Source organism: Stylophora pistillata, chromosome 9 (genome assembly GCF_964205215.1).
Source record: "Stylophora pistillata chromosome 9, jaStyPist1.2, whole genome shotgun sequence".
In the NCBI taxonomy this organism is placed as follows: domain Eukaryota; kingdom Metazoa; phylum Cnidaria; class Anthozoa; order Scleractinia; family Pocilloporidae; genus Stylophora; species Stylophora pistillata.
The window spans coordinates 21,201,922-21,216,958 of NC_142527.1; the positions used below are offsets into that span (position 1 = coordinate 21,201,922).

At 38.2% G+C, this 15,037-nt stretch overlaps 2 protein-coding genes across 2 annotated transcripts; both read left to right on the plus strand.

Moving 5' to 3' along the window:
- The first annotated feature begins 237 nt into the window (after nucleotides 1-237).
- LOC111327354 (QRFP-like peptide receptor) lies at nucleotides 238-3,484 on the plus strand. The gene has a single exon (XM_022931511.2). The coding sequence runs from the start codon at nucleotides 1,945-1,947 to the stop codon at nucleotides 3,055-3,057; it is 1,113 nt and encodes a 370-aa protein (XP_022787246.1). The 5' UTR covers nucleotides 238-1,944; the 3' UTR covers nucleotides 3,058-3,484.
- A 9,026-nt stretch (nucleotides 3,485-12,510) lies between these two features.
- On the plus strand, nucleotides 12,511-14,869 carry LOC111327356 (QRFP-like peptide receptor). Its single transcript, XM_022931513.2, has one exon. The coding sequence runs from the start codon at nucleotides 13,034-13,036 to the stop codon at nucleotides 14,150-14,152; it is 1,119 nt and encodes a 372-aa protein (XP_022787248.1). The 5' UTR covers nucleotides 12,511-13,033; the 3' UTR covers nucleotides 14,153-14,869.
- Nucleotides 14,870-15,037: the final 168 nt, after the last annotated feature.

Sequence of the window (15,037 nt, forward strand, 5' to 3'; positions counted from 1 at the left end):
CTCATGCAGATATTAGTTAAAGAATATTAGGAAAGTGTTTATCACACTGGGAAAGTAAACACTGACCACCTACCATTGACCTTGAACCTCCTGAGGACCACAGTGGCAAAGGGATGAAAATAGGATTGAAATTGGATCAGCAGAAGATAATTACAATAAGTCTGACTTAAGTCAAACTTAAAACACCAGTCAGACATTCTCCATCTCACACTGTCTTATCTTAATTGCTATTTTAAATGCTCGGAACTATCGAAATCAATTTTAATGTCGCTTAGAGCCCGCAAGTCACGTCTGAAAGACTTCAAAACACTCTTTACGCTCAAGTAAGGCCAAATGATATGTGGCGAGAGGCAATTGATGATTTTTGAAGAATGACATCGACAGTTTCAAGTTGGAAGCTCCCACAGTTGACAAAAATAAACACTGAATATTGAGTAGTTCAATATTTCTTCCATCTAAAAACGTTTTAAAAGTGTTTGGGAGACAGCAAATCATGTTAAAGCTGACAAAATAAATAATAAACATTAAACATGGCAGACAGAAAACATCATACCTATTTCAGCAATCCTTTCCCCGATAAATTTTGAGACGGCATCTCCTCAATTAAATTACGAGCCCAATAACATTACCAATGCAATCTTAAAAAGGCATCTGACATCTCGTTTCCGTCGGAGGGCAATGAAGACTTTCTTTTTGTTTTGTTAATTCTTTTCTGTTCTAAATTCGTTAAATATCAAATTCTCAGGCGGAATTTTGGCGGGGTCAGTCATTGTGACTCGATCCGCGTTTTTGACGAATAAATGCGTGGATCTCCGCCAGCTGCAAATGAAGAAACACTTGCAATTGAGATAAGCATCGGAAAAAAGAAAGACAGAAAACGATAAAAAAAAAAAAAATAAAAAAAAAAAAAAATAAAAAATCCGCAGCCGTACCAAACTGTAGGTGGTCCTGTCTCGCTTCAATAACTTTTAATTTTGTTGTTGCTGCTGAGACCGTGTAAAATGTGTTTTCCTTCTACATTTTCTCGCTTTTCTTGATTAATTAATTAACAAACCGGAAAATAAATTACAAATAAAAACAGTGGAAATGGAAATGCAGTCACATCAAATTTTCAGCAACCGCCGTAATTGGGAAAAATCACCCTTTAGACAATGATGAAACAAGAAACCGAAAAAATAAGAAATGAGAAAAACAAAAAACAAAACAAAACAAGGGTCTGCTTATTTAATCATAGTTTTCCAGTTGTTCCACAAAATTGAGTCATAATTTAAACAATCCTCAATCCAGCTAAACCCATGATTTATTTGAACATTCATTTTTGTGAACAGCGTCAAAAGGGCTGAAAGCTAAATCAGTGGGAGGAAATTTACTGAACAAAACAAACCTTTTATAGAGAAATTCGGAGGCCAAGTGATTAAGTAAAATCGTGGTTTAGGTTTAACTTCGTGTAATTAACCAACCATAGGACATCTACCTCGCAAAATGTAAATTCATCATCAAAGTGTACGTGCGTGTGTGCGTTTGTGTTCGTCTGTACTTTAATTATCCTCTTCCAATCGTAATATAAACTTTCCACCTTATTTTTAGCTTCTAAACCATTAGCAAAGCGATCTTCTTGGGATCGCCTATTCAAAAGTGCCTTTTAACCACAGCAGTCCGCCTAGTCGAAAAGGCGACACTGCGAAAGTCGCCTAAATTCGACTCTCCATCTTTTCCGTGTTCAAGGCTTTCAACTGTCAAGACGGCGTCATAGCGACTTCTACAAATGATCAAAGAACTATCATAAAAAAAAGGAGAACTCATAGAAAATGAAACCGGAACACGACCACATTCTGACAAGGACTCGTGATTCATGAGTCAGTACTTAATTTGAATATTCAGAACCAACACTGATACTAAATTAATAAACAACGCTTGAAAACCACGACATTCAAGAGAAGACTCATGGATATCACGAGCGCACCGCCAGGAGCAACGAGCGGTTCATTCGAAACTAAACCAAGCAGCACAGGAGACACACCACCATCGTACGTATCTGACTGTGGTAACCGCGCAAGTGAGACCATGATTCCGAAAGAAGTCAGGATATCATTTTACTGCGTCGTCCTGCTTCTTTCAGTTCTTGGGAACAGTCTGCTCATCTTTATCATCAAGAGAAACAAGCGGATGCAAACAGTAACCAATTATCTGATCACCAATATGGCGATTTCTGATCTATTAATAACAGTTCTTGCAGTACCGAGAAAAATAATAGACGTACAGTTTGGGTTGCGAGGATGGTTTGTTGACGGAACCTTCGGTTCGTTTCTCTGCAAAAGTCTCTCTTTCTTTCAAGATATTTCAACGGCGGTGTCAACTTTAAGTCTCGTCGTTATAGCCATCGACAGATACAGAGGAATAGTGTTCCCACTGCGAAAACCACTCATAAAGCCGGCTAAACTCCAAAAAGTCATTATACCGTTGATATGGCTCTTTTCTATGAGTCTTCACGCACCTTACTTCTACATCTTTCGCACAAACACAATTAATGACAAAACATATTGCGTTCCGAGGTGGGGTCCCAGACTTGATTTCAAGAAGAGTCAAAAAATATATGTCATGATACTCCTCATCTGTACCATAGCCATTCCGGTTTGTATCCTTATATCACTGTACTCTGTTATCATATTCAATCTCAGAAGAAATGGAAGTACATGTCTGGAATCTTCAAATAGCATGGCAGCACGAAGGCTCCAAGAAGACAAAAAAGTTGTGAGGAACATTATCGCCATACTTATTGCCTTTACTGTTTCTATTACCCCATTCAATGTAATTGTTGTCATGTTTCATTTCGTCTGGGATTTCAAAGTACCTTGTGGTAAGGAGATTTATTTCTTTGTAGCCCCTTCCATATTTTATTTGCATTCATTAGTGAATCCTTTCATTTATTATATTTTCAATGACAAATATCGAGAGGGTGTTTTGAAAATCTTCCGCCAAGACTCTCATCCCTCTAGAGGCAAACAAGGCAAAAGAAAGAAGAAAACGCCACGGAACTTGGTTGAAACTTCCATGTGACCGAGGAAAAATAACTCCAAAACTCCTGAAAATAATTCATTTTGTCTCTCCATAAGTGAATTCACGCCGAACACGGTTAAATGCTGTCAAAAAACGCGCCGAATTTCTCGAGACCTAAGGCACAGAGATACTCTTTGAAAATTCGACATCACCTTGGGAAGTTCAGCAATAAACAGTTTTCTCCAAGGACAAACCATGCTTTTGTTCGAATTGACGGTTTAAATTAATTATGAAGTTCATAAAGCTGATAAATAAATATGTAACATAACGACTCTTTTAATAACTGATGGTGTCGATTAGCATTTTACAATTAAAAGGGAAGTTGGTTTAATTTGTTCGAAGCTTTCAATTCCCATTTGAAAGGAAAGGATATCTGTTTCCTTTGTGTTGGTAAAATAAAATACTCAAAATAAAATCTTCTACAAGAGTGAAACGAAACGGGAAATGGGGACTCGGAGTTAATTATTATCTATCTTTGTTATCTAAGAGGAAGTGGCATACAGCTTACAACCGAAAGCGAGGATAAAAATAGGTCATGCGTTTCAGTACGTTTCATTGCTGTTGTTCATTCGTTTGTTTGTTTGAGAGAAGAAAGATCTATTCGCTTGATTGACCAAAACTCTAAACAACATGCCCGAAAAATGAGCGACTTCCTGAGCTAAGTTTTTCAGTTAACGGTTTGTTTGTCCCACGCTCGTTACCGGACGAAAAACATATTTCTCAATTAGTTATTGGTTTTGTAAGCGGCGCCGTTACCATTAATAAGTGATGCTGATCATACGTCGAAATTTTCAGTTTTTTCAGTGTTCTCTGAAGAAAATTGAAAACCTTTCTAGAGCAAACTGAACTGGAAGGGAAGATGCGTTTTTTTTTTTTTTTTTGCCCTCATTCAAATTCGGCTAACAGGTAAGGGACTCAAGATACACTTACAACACGATCGAGGACGAAGATGGGATTTCTGTCGAAGTGAATCAAATATTCTTTAATGAGAGAAAAACAAAATGTTTTCTTTTATTTTCAGAACGAGTAAGTGCAAAATGAGAAGCACCGCTTCTCTGCTTGATTAAGGATTGCACTAAATGATACACTAAAAAAAAAATAAAAAAAAAAAATTAAGAGCTTTCCTGTCCAAGTTGACGGTGTTCAAGAAATCATTTCAAAAGGGCAATATGTCAGTAAAACTTTGCATATTATGACCATATTAGAAATAGTAGGTGAAGGTCATCACCTGTTCGTGCCGTTTGTGGGTAAGTTAATTACGTCAAAACTTTCGGCTCTCTCAAAGCTTTCTGACAGGCTAACAGGATATGATCAGTACTGTATTTCAATTTACATTTAGAGTAAAGAGAAAAAATAAATTACGATATCTTTAGCCCCTTTTGAATTTTGCATGCCTTTTAAAATTATGGGTGATGTAAAGGAAATACGGATAGAAAAACTGATGTCAGTTAAAAGTCTGTACAAGAGAAAACATGGAATGTTTTGAAAGTTCTGAGCAGATTTTGACTAAAACAGGATTTTAAAAACGTTTCGTAATTATTTGCTTAACTCACTAAGCAAAACATGCATGAATAACAATTAAATATTTATATATGGTCTTGTCTAACCTGACAGACTTTTCATATGGGTGATATGCAAAATTGCTTAAAAAGACCGTTTAAGTAATTAATGTGTGTAAATCACCTGTGAATGTTTGGAAAGGAAATCACTTGTTGTGTCATAACTTTCGGCTCCCACGAGTCCTTCAGGCAAAACACACACATACACACACACACACACACACACACTGCATAAACCATGTTTAGTTTAATTACCCAAAACCCTGAAATGTTCAAAACAGACCTCTGTCCGAATCTATGGTTTTAAGGAAAGATCTAAAATTCTTAATGGAAATATGAAAGAATGTAACTAATATTCGCCTAATTGATTCAAAGTGAAAGTCGTTTTGGAGTCTTGCAACGCTGCATAAACCGGGTTTTATGGAATTAACACTCTATTATTCTTCTTTAAACCATTTTTTCTTACTACAAGCCTTTGTGGGGGAGAGATGAGCAGAGCACGCTTTGCAAGAGGATTTGAGGTGATCTAATGTAACAGCCTGGTCGACTAGTTAAGAAGACGATCTTTAGAGGGCGCGGGTGACAGAAGGTAATCCTTGCCCTTCTCACGTTCCGCCTTACTTAATAGTTTCTTCGGAGTGTTATGAACTACTAAAATCAGAACTACAAAGATAAGGAATATTTTGACAAAGTGCTTGGGATTTGGGATATGTTTAGGCCTGTTAGATCATCTTAAAATCACTAAGGCCCGGTTCAAACGTCGAACTTTACATGTGCTGAACCTAATAATTAGGTTCGGCACATGTAAACTTCGACGTTTGAGTCAATTAAGATCGACGCTTTTTGTATTAGGGTCGACTCTGCCGTTCTATTCGACTGAGCTTGTCGAATAGAACGGCAAAAGATCGACTTTGATTCATACGTCGATCTTCACATGTGCCGATCTTAATGCATCATTTTAAATATATTAAATTTGTATTTTTTTCCCACAATCCCACTAGCTTTTAGGTAGTTGCCATGCGCATAAGATTACATTCGATGTGAAATGGGGTTGACAGGCCTACACGACTCCCCAGCGCGTGTTTAGAATAGCCTATTCAAAGTGTGGTCCTCACGAGTATGTCTTTGAGCGACCGTCCTCTTTTGTAAGATACGAGGGGCGAACTTTTGTATATTTCGCTCAGTAGTGGTTGTGTTTCTATTGAATGCCAGTGTCTCGAGAGAATTTGCTTTAGGTTTGGCACTGATGTTTGGTATTGTGTAACAAAAGGCAAGATTCGTTGGTTCGTCTTCTGTTTCTGTTGAAGAGCTAGTTTCCTGTTTTTGAAATTCACCTCTGAGAGGGTTGTGTTAATGAGGTCCTCTGGGTATCCTCTCTTTAGCAAATGCGCTTTGAAATTAGCAATTTTCTCCTCGAATATTCTTTGAGGGGAGTTTGTTCTGAGAAGTCTAAGGGCCTCCCCTTTTATGAAGCCTTTTTTAACTCCTTGTGGGTGAAAGGAACAATAATGTGTATACTGAAATGTATCAGTTTGTTTAAAATGAATACGCACATCAAGGATTGCGTCTTTTTCGAATCTTTCGCCTTTGTAGATGTAGGTGTCCAGGACTGTTGTTTCCTTATCGGAAATTTCAGCCGTAAATTTTATTGTTGGATGACGATTGTTTATCTGAACGTTGACCGAGAAATCCGAAATGTTTTCTTGAATCTTGCCTCCAAATAGTTATTCCAAGCATTCTTCCACCATCCAGTGTTTCTCCTCAACCGACGACAGGAGCGAGACACAGGAGTGATGTTGTTTCGTTGTGATGAAATAAACAACACAACAAGAAAACAAGCATTCAAAACTCTCCTCCTCCGAGCAACTAGGTGGTATAACGCCATTTGCATGTTAAGGCGCCTTCTTCTTCCTTCAAGGATGGCATTAGCGATGAGAAATTCTTCCGAGTTGTTTCTCGCGCGATTTTCCGCAAACTCCGCCAAGTTGAATCCTCTTGGGTCCATATCAGTAACCGCTGACCGTAATGGTTTACTTTGTTGTTCGGCATTTAGGTTCGACTGCATTAGGTTCGACATCTCAATCAACTGCCGAACTTAATTATTTGGGTCGACCCAAATTGGTATTAGGTTCGGCACATGTAAAGTTCGACGTTTGAACCGGGCCCAAGCGAGTCTTGTGAGTCTTTGTTATGTGTTACAAGACCACAAATTTATTTTTACCTTCTGAGTGATGGGTCTTTAACCGTTGTCTAAGGCTGAATTCTCCTACGATGATCGCCATCGTTAGTTGTATTTGGGTTTGTCCTTGACCTCGCTTAGAGTCCTCAACGGCTTAGGTTTCGAAGATTTGTTAGGTTTCAAATGTCTGGGGTAAGCGTTCTAAAAATATTTTACTATGCCAAGGGCAGTTGTCCCGTGAGCCCAAAGACGCCTACCTATAGGATGTCTGAGAGGATGTACTTAGGGCTGAATTAGAGAGAAACAGAGACTCAGCGAGTGAAATAAAGTTCCTGATCAGACTCCTGGTGCCTCCCGTTTCTGCGTGGTATTCAGGCTAGTTTACCCCCAACAGTCCAACAGAAGTAAAACTGGAGCTATAACTTTGGCATAGCTCTTGACTGGTTACCAGAGAAATAAAACTGAAGAGCTTTACAAAGTCGAATTTCCTTGATATGACAACTTAGCCTAATCTCCTCTCTGGGAGAATTAATTCTCGTAATCTTAATTGGACAAAAAATGGTGCTAACCTTGATATAATGGTTAAAGAGGAAATTGTCTCAAAAACGCATCAGTATTCCCACTTGTGCTATCTTTAAACTTGTCCACCTGTGTTTAGAAAGCACATACGCAGTCAAAGTCAGAAGCTTGAAAGGTAAACAAATCATAATTATAAAAGAAAACCGCATAAATCAGCCGCGGGTGAAAAATAGTAGAAGGTCAGCTCGCAACAGTCTGCAAGAGCAGTCGATTAGGTCGGAGGTTTCAGTTCTATCATTTCTTGCAGAACCGCAGAAAATGTTTAGTTATGCTGATGTTTGTGGTCCATTTACATTTTACTCACATCTTTAGGTAACTCTCGCGACTACATCGAAATTTTAATGCGACATACGATAGATTCCTACAAAACCATTACAAAAATCAATAATCATTTATTTCTCTTTTATTTTTAAATTTTATAAGTGAATTCACATCGAAGACGGAGTGAATGTTGACGAACGTCAGACTCAATTTCAGTTGGCCTCAGATGCAGAGGAACTTGATCAAAGCAACGACGTGACTTCGGAACGCTCGGCAACCTGAGCAATAACAAATACTCTTAAAAGATAAGACTCTTGTCGTAGGAGTTGACGGTTTAAATGACAGAACTTCGAGAGGCCGAGAAGTAAATTACAAACAATGAACTTTTTTCAATAACTAATGGTGTAAGCCACCTGCTGTCAATCTTTGTAACGGGAAGCAACAGCATGGAAATTAAAGTTGTCTTCATGCTTTCCATCCCTGGAGATCTAAGCGGAAAAAAATCGGGCGAGAGAAAGACAGAGCTTCCATTAAAGTTTCGCATCCTTCTTCGTAAAGTTTTTGTTACTGAATTTCTTGACAAGATATTACTGAGAAGAGAGCCATCGTTACCGTTAAAGACCTCCAATACAGCTAACCCAGTGATCTCGATTCGAACACATCGAAAAAATCAAGTATCGGGAATACGATATATTTGACGGTGGTTTTGCCCGAAAAATAATTTAGATGTATTCAAAAATTTCTCACAAGTTCTATCATATATGCGACATTGACCAAGCGTGAGGTCAAGATGGCTGGATATTGGCCGACTTCATTCTTAGCGTTTTTCTGGAGCGAGACGAGGTCCGATCGATGTTATAGTGTTGTCATCCTGACCGAATAACCTCAGTCGAGAATACTCAATCAAGAATGACTTGTTCATATCGAGAGCCGGGAAAGAAAGCTAACCATGTTTGTAGCACAATGAACCATTAGTGTCGGGTAAATTTCTCTTTGTTTTGACCGTCTTCTGCCGCTTTTCGCGACTTCGTTGCTGACATTGCCCAAAGTAACGAACCTTGTAAGTCCGCTCCACGCTTTCGTTCTTGCGCGGGAACAAAGCGAGCAATACCAAGCGGACAAGATGGGCCCATCTTCCCCTGTCTGGTAGCCAATCAAAACACAGGATTCGCCTTATATTGCCTGAGGGCTACGAGCCATATCATAAAGACCATTAAAACATACCTCGATCATACAGATAGCAACATGATCAGTGTTCTGAGCGCAGCATCAAAGAGAAAAGATAAATAAAATAAAACCAAATTGTCACCGTGTACATTTTCATCAGGTCTCCATGCATTTTCCTCAGCAGATGAAACTGGAGAAGAGAATGACATGTAAATACCATAGAAAATAAATAGAAGTTGTCACAATCATAAACGACTAAAGTAGTTGTATTGGCCCATAATTCAAATTCATGTAGATCTGAAGATTAAGACCATCAACCTAACGATAAAGATCTCTCGCCGCTGTTGCAAAGTATTCTGGGACCCCTGACTTCCTCATCTCAATCAGATCCAACTTGTGGGGATTTTTTTCCGTTTTTAATCCTTTTATCTTCCTTGATTCTTTCATCATTATTTATTTAATTATTTTTTATGTATTCATTTTTCATTAATCTCCAACTTGAGAACGATATGTTCTTGAAGAAAATCTTTTAATACAAGAAAAAATTAAGCCTCCGGCTTCCTTTTATGCCGATCATTTTGGCACAGATGGGCCGAGATTACATGTGAAACAAATCAAAGCAAAAGAAGATATCTATATCTATAGAGAGAGAGAGAGAGAGAGAGAGAGAGAGAGAGAGAGAGAGAGAGAGAGAGAGAGAGAGAGAGAGAGAGGGATTAAACTCGGTGTCCGTGAAACAGTGCTCGATACAAATAGAGCAGGTATAATGTGTGGTAGTCGGAAAAAAACAACTACATATGCATCCCTACAGACCTGTTTCGCGGTTGCCCACTCATCAGGGGATTTTAATGGCAGAATAATGCGATACCATCGCTTAAATATTACACTAATTGCTAATTAACATGGTTTATGCAGTGTGAAAAGTGTCAAGTCAGCTGTTGCGTAGGAGTGCTTTGATTCTGTGTCGGCAGGAAGAGACGAGTTCGTTACGCTTGTTGAGTGTTGATAGGTCTGGTTGGCAGATGATTAGGAATTTCTCTTTAAGGCATAGGTTGCATCGTTTGCTTGAGCTGTTGTAGGGCAGGTGGCAGGTGGGAAGATAGGATGCGCCAGGTGATGGCAACAACATCAATTATTCCATCACCTAGTTGGGTTTTCATATGGGGTTCTAGGCTTCCCCTACCCTGTCACCTTGAAAATTAAGTTTCCCGGGAGATCACACCTGACTAGTAACAGGAGGGACGTGGGTTGAAATCCCGCTCAGGGCAAATTTTCTTTTCAAACATTTATTCTATTTATATATATATTTTAACCCTCTCTCGCCTTTTCATTTCTTTGTTATCTTTTTTTTTTTTTTTTCAGATGCAAAGATTGGAACCTTTTACATGGTAATGCAGAGCTTTTCCTTGTTTAGCAAAGGTAAAGAAGGAACATTAACATAATCATTCATATTCAGCTTTCTTCGGATGCTATCATTTTGTTATTTTGCGGTGTCGTTAGCTCTGACTTAAAGTGTCTATACGGCCAACAGGGTTTTTATAGTTTTGGTATGTATTTAACATGTAAAAAAGTATTCTTAAACAAAAAATTGGATTCAGACAAGTCTACGCCCTGAAATCGAGCTTTAAACTTGGCCACGCCTATTGAAGGTGACCGTGAGTCGAGGCAAAAAAGAGATTGGGTTTCAGGATGGGTCATGACGTCAAGTCAGGAACGCGCACCAAATCCCCCCAGTGGTTCATTTCACTGTTTTTTTCGGTAACGTAAAGAGTTTTCGGCGACATAAATATGCCCGATAGATGTGTCGTAAAAGTACTGCGTTTGTCAAGCAAAGTAACAACACGACGCTCGAGACGCTCCTGGAGTGACTCCACTCATCACCAATCTTCCCTTACGCGGTCAACTTCATTGGGCGTAGCCGAAGTGGGAACTTTAAAGCTCGATTTTAGAGTGAAGAGGCGTCAAAATCAATTTTCTTTTTTAGAATACTTTTTTTACAGGTTAAAGAGATACCAAAACAATAAAAACCCTGTTGGCCGTACAGAAACTTTAAAAGAAAGTTGATTTTGTGGTTAAAATATCATAACTTTTACCAATTGTTAAAACGCTAACTGAACGTACTATTTGTTTAGTTTCTCTTCCTCTTACAATTGGGTCGTTAGAACATTCAGCTAAGGTTTTTATTTCATTTATTTATTTTTTTTTAATGGTCCCGGTACAGAACAAAAAGGAAAAAAAAGTAGACTCAGTTAGGACTCGGTAATGGGTGACAGCGACCGCTCAACAGATATTACCGCTTAAGAGAGGGTGACTGCTCAATACGGTGCCACTTAGTGCAGATTCGACCATAAAAACAACAAAACAGCAAAGCAACAAATACAATCTTGTCCCTCTTTGATCGCCTCTCGTTCTCTGGTTCTCGCCTACAAAAACTAGAATTAATTAAAAAGAAACACTTCGCTGGAAATTAACTGGGCTAGCTCTCAGGTAATAATAATAGACGAAATTAACATTCAGGAAACATTGCATCATAAAAGAATGGTTGTTTTAGAACGCAAGTAGCATAAAACTTTTCAGAAAAAATAGACAATTCCTTAGAGAATGAAAGAAAAAAGAAGCTGATCGGGAAAATTGGGACGTTACTTCATAACGAAAGAGATCTTCTTTACAGTCATCATTGAATTGCTCGAACCGCCTAATATAAATATTTGTCAAACTGTCCAAATATTCATAACAGCGTCCATCAAACCGTTGCTATCTGATGAGATATTGCACAGTTGAAAGATTGCTAAAAATAAAAATTAAATAAAACCTTCGGAAATTAATTAACAAAGCGGTAATTTGGTCCTGCTGACAACTTTAAAATTTTACAATTTGACCTCATTTCATGAAGTGCTAATTTCCTCGAATAAGGAGGCCCTTATCACTTCGCTTAATATGCGCCTCGCTGATTATCCAAGGAGAAACATTAGCAGTGTGTGTGTGAAGGTAAAGTGAATGATGGTCTAAAGAACACCATGCTTCCTCTCACTAGAAAACTGCCAAACTAGAAATCTTAAACGAGCCTATTTGACCCTGGATCAGTTAAAAGAGCAATACGACAGGGTAGTTTTGACAACCCAATTGGTTTAAAACAATGTGAGGTCTAAATATCATAGTGAATAACGACCTCAATTTAGAGAAAGTGGGGCTTTTTAGCTCATTGTCTGCTTTGAAACAATATATGCTCGAATACAATGTAATCTTGATTGACGCTTTCAATAACAGCATTACAGATTAATTCTATAATTTGACCAAAATTTCATGAAAAAAGAGAGCTTGAAACCACCTCGGATTTTTCCATTGTAATCGGTCTCTTTCAAATCAAATCGGAAAGAAAGTTCCGAACGGATAAGGATTAGCAAGCAATACCACACAATTTACGTATTTGCGTATTCGCATACGCGTCATTGCGATCCAGTCATGCCGAAGAGTGAAAAACAGCTACACTGGATCAGAACGTACCTGAAATCGGCAGAAAAGCAGCCCGACAAGACGCACAAGAAACGATGCTTCAAAGTCTGTGTTCTCCAAATTGTACCCAATCAACGACGAAGCTCAGTAACAAGCTGGCACCTCAGTCGTAATGAGTCACCCTTGAAAATTATGCAGCCCAATATTTCAATAGTATCATAATCAAATGAGTATATAATTTGTGAATAAAATTATGCTCCCCGAAATCCCCCAACACCGACGAGTTTATGTTTTTTTGAGTAAATTGCATGAGACGATAGCAATAGAAGCACAAGTAAAAATCGAACACTGAATTCGGGAATTATTCTTTGAGCCAGGGAATCAACGCGAATGCTAAGCCGATCTGTTCGGAAAAGTATTAGGAATGGATTATTATTTCCTGAACAATATGGGTGGTTTTCCTTGTGGGCAGCAGAGTCCGTTGTATTGACGATGCAGGTTCAAGATTATCTTTTCCTCATTGATTGCCAGTAGAGCAGATGAAATTTGTTTTGCTCTGAAAGAATTCGAAAAGCAAGTTCAGTTCAACGGATTTAGTTACTGGTGGCAAAACAGCTGGCGTCCTACAACCTCACGCTATATATCGAAAGCCTGAAAAAGTGTCGAGCGAAGAACTCTACATGCGGATCATAATTTACATTTTGGAAAGTTCCACAACTAGTGCATTTAGAGCCAAAGGAGCAACGCATAATCAGTCATAATTCCAGTGAATTTCCAAATGGAAATGACTACAGAATCACCAGCAGTGAAAACTAATTCATTTTGGGCCATAAATGACTCCATTACCACTGAAACATCGGATGGCCTCAGCTGTCAGTCGTATCAAAGCGATGGTTCGATAACAAAAGGATTGAAAATATTCTCCTACTGTATCATCCTGTTTCTCTCTGTCTTTGGGAATTCTTTACTCATCGTAATAATCAAGAAAAATAAGCGGATGCAAACCATCACCAATTATCTCATCGCTAATATGGCGGTCTCAGATATATTAATAACAGTTTTAGCCATCCCTCGACAAATCACGGAAATATTACGCGGTCCTAGTATTTGGTTGATTCAGGGAAATTTTGGCTCTTTTCTCTGTAAAACTGTGTCTTTCTTTCAAGATATTTCAACAGCAGTGTCAATTTTAAGTCTCGTCGTCATAGCTATCGACAGGTACAGAGGAATTGTGTTCCCTTGGCGGAAACCACTGATAAAGCCAGCGAAACTCTGCAAAGTTATCATACCGTTAATTTGGCTTGTTTCTATGGGTCTACACGCTGTTTATTTCTATACTTTTCGTGTAATAACAATCCATGATAAATCCCAGTGTAAGTTGAGCTGGGCTCCCAAGTTTGATCAGAAGGACGCTCAGGAGATCTATTATGCCATTTTATTGGTGCTCCTGATCGCTATCCCAACATGCGTACTTACGTCGCTGTACTCCGTAATAATCCTGAATCTTAAAAGAGGGATAAAAAGATGTAAAAGTCTTTCTAATTTCGTTACGTCTCAGAGGCTTAAAGAAGACACAAAAGTGGTGAGGAACATACTGGCAATTCTTATCGCTTTTATGGTTTGCATTATCCCAATCAACGTTTTCGCTATCCTACTGTACTTTGTTTGGGACTGGAAATTGCCTTGTGGTATGGAAGGCTTCGTTTTTGCCGTTTATTTCATTTTATATTTAAATGCTTCAGTGAATCCGTGTATTTATTTCACTTTCAATGAAAAATATCGTCAAACTTTGTTAAACATTCTAAAGGCCCTTATTAGGCGATCGAAACCCAAGGCAGTGGTAGAAAAACAATCAACTGAATCCACGACGCTAGTAACACCACGGAAAACATCTTAATCCCAGGTAACATGGAAACTTGGAATTGACTTTCATTGTATGCTTCCAGACGTTTCAATGAAAATTTCGTATTTCACTTTTTATGAACAATTTAGGAAACAATCCGTTATATCTCTCTCCATGAATTAATATCATCTCGCCTATTTCCTTTCATTCTTCTTCAAGAAATGGAGGGACCACTTGAACCATTGATAAAAAAGAATTTGGCGCAGGAAACCTCGCGCGATGAAAAGATTTCAAAGCAAAAAAAAAAAAGCATTGCTTTTTATTTTTTTTGAAATAAGCCATCCCTCTATGGAAAATTTTAATTTACGACACAAAAATCTCAGTTCAAAGCTCAATATCCACAGAATGTAAACACTTTCAAGTTATCAAGTAGCTGCTTCTGGGACGGAAAAAGACCTCACGACACTACTATTTATTTAACTTCAACTTGTTTTCAATAAGCAGAATTTTCGCAAAGATGGTACATTTTGAGATTAGATGTTATTTATTGGGCACGATTTCCTGATTCCCACATAAAAAAATTGAACTTCACTTTCGGATTTCGCGATAGGATTCTCTACCACAAAGAAACATAAATTGCCGATAAGCTAGGTTTTAAACTAATTTGTATGCGACAGTTTCCAGCAAACAGCTAGGATAACCAATTTCGAAATCGTATGTAATGTAAATACCTTGAGCTCAGTTGTCAAATAAAGAAGATGTTATCCATCACTGTTTGATGAACGTGGGAAAAGATCTGGTTTTTAAATAGTCCGAGTTTTAAATTTTCAAGGAAGCTAAGATTTATTTTCTTTTTTTCATGCACGCGAAAAACGAACACTATTATTCTTTTATATTGCCATAGTGTGCTAAAACAATACTTCTACAGGCTGACCACCA

Bases quoted from the DNA above. Each gene is read 5' to 3' on its own strand.
- LOC111327354 (XM_022931511.2), top strand. From the start codon at position 1,945: ATGGATATCACGAGCGCACCGCCAGGAGCAACGAGCGGTTCATTCGAA.
- LOC111327356 (XM_022931513.2), top strand. From the start codon at position 13,034: ATGGAAATGACTACAGAATCACCAGCAGTGAAAACTAATTCATTTTGG.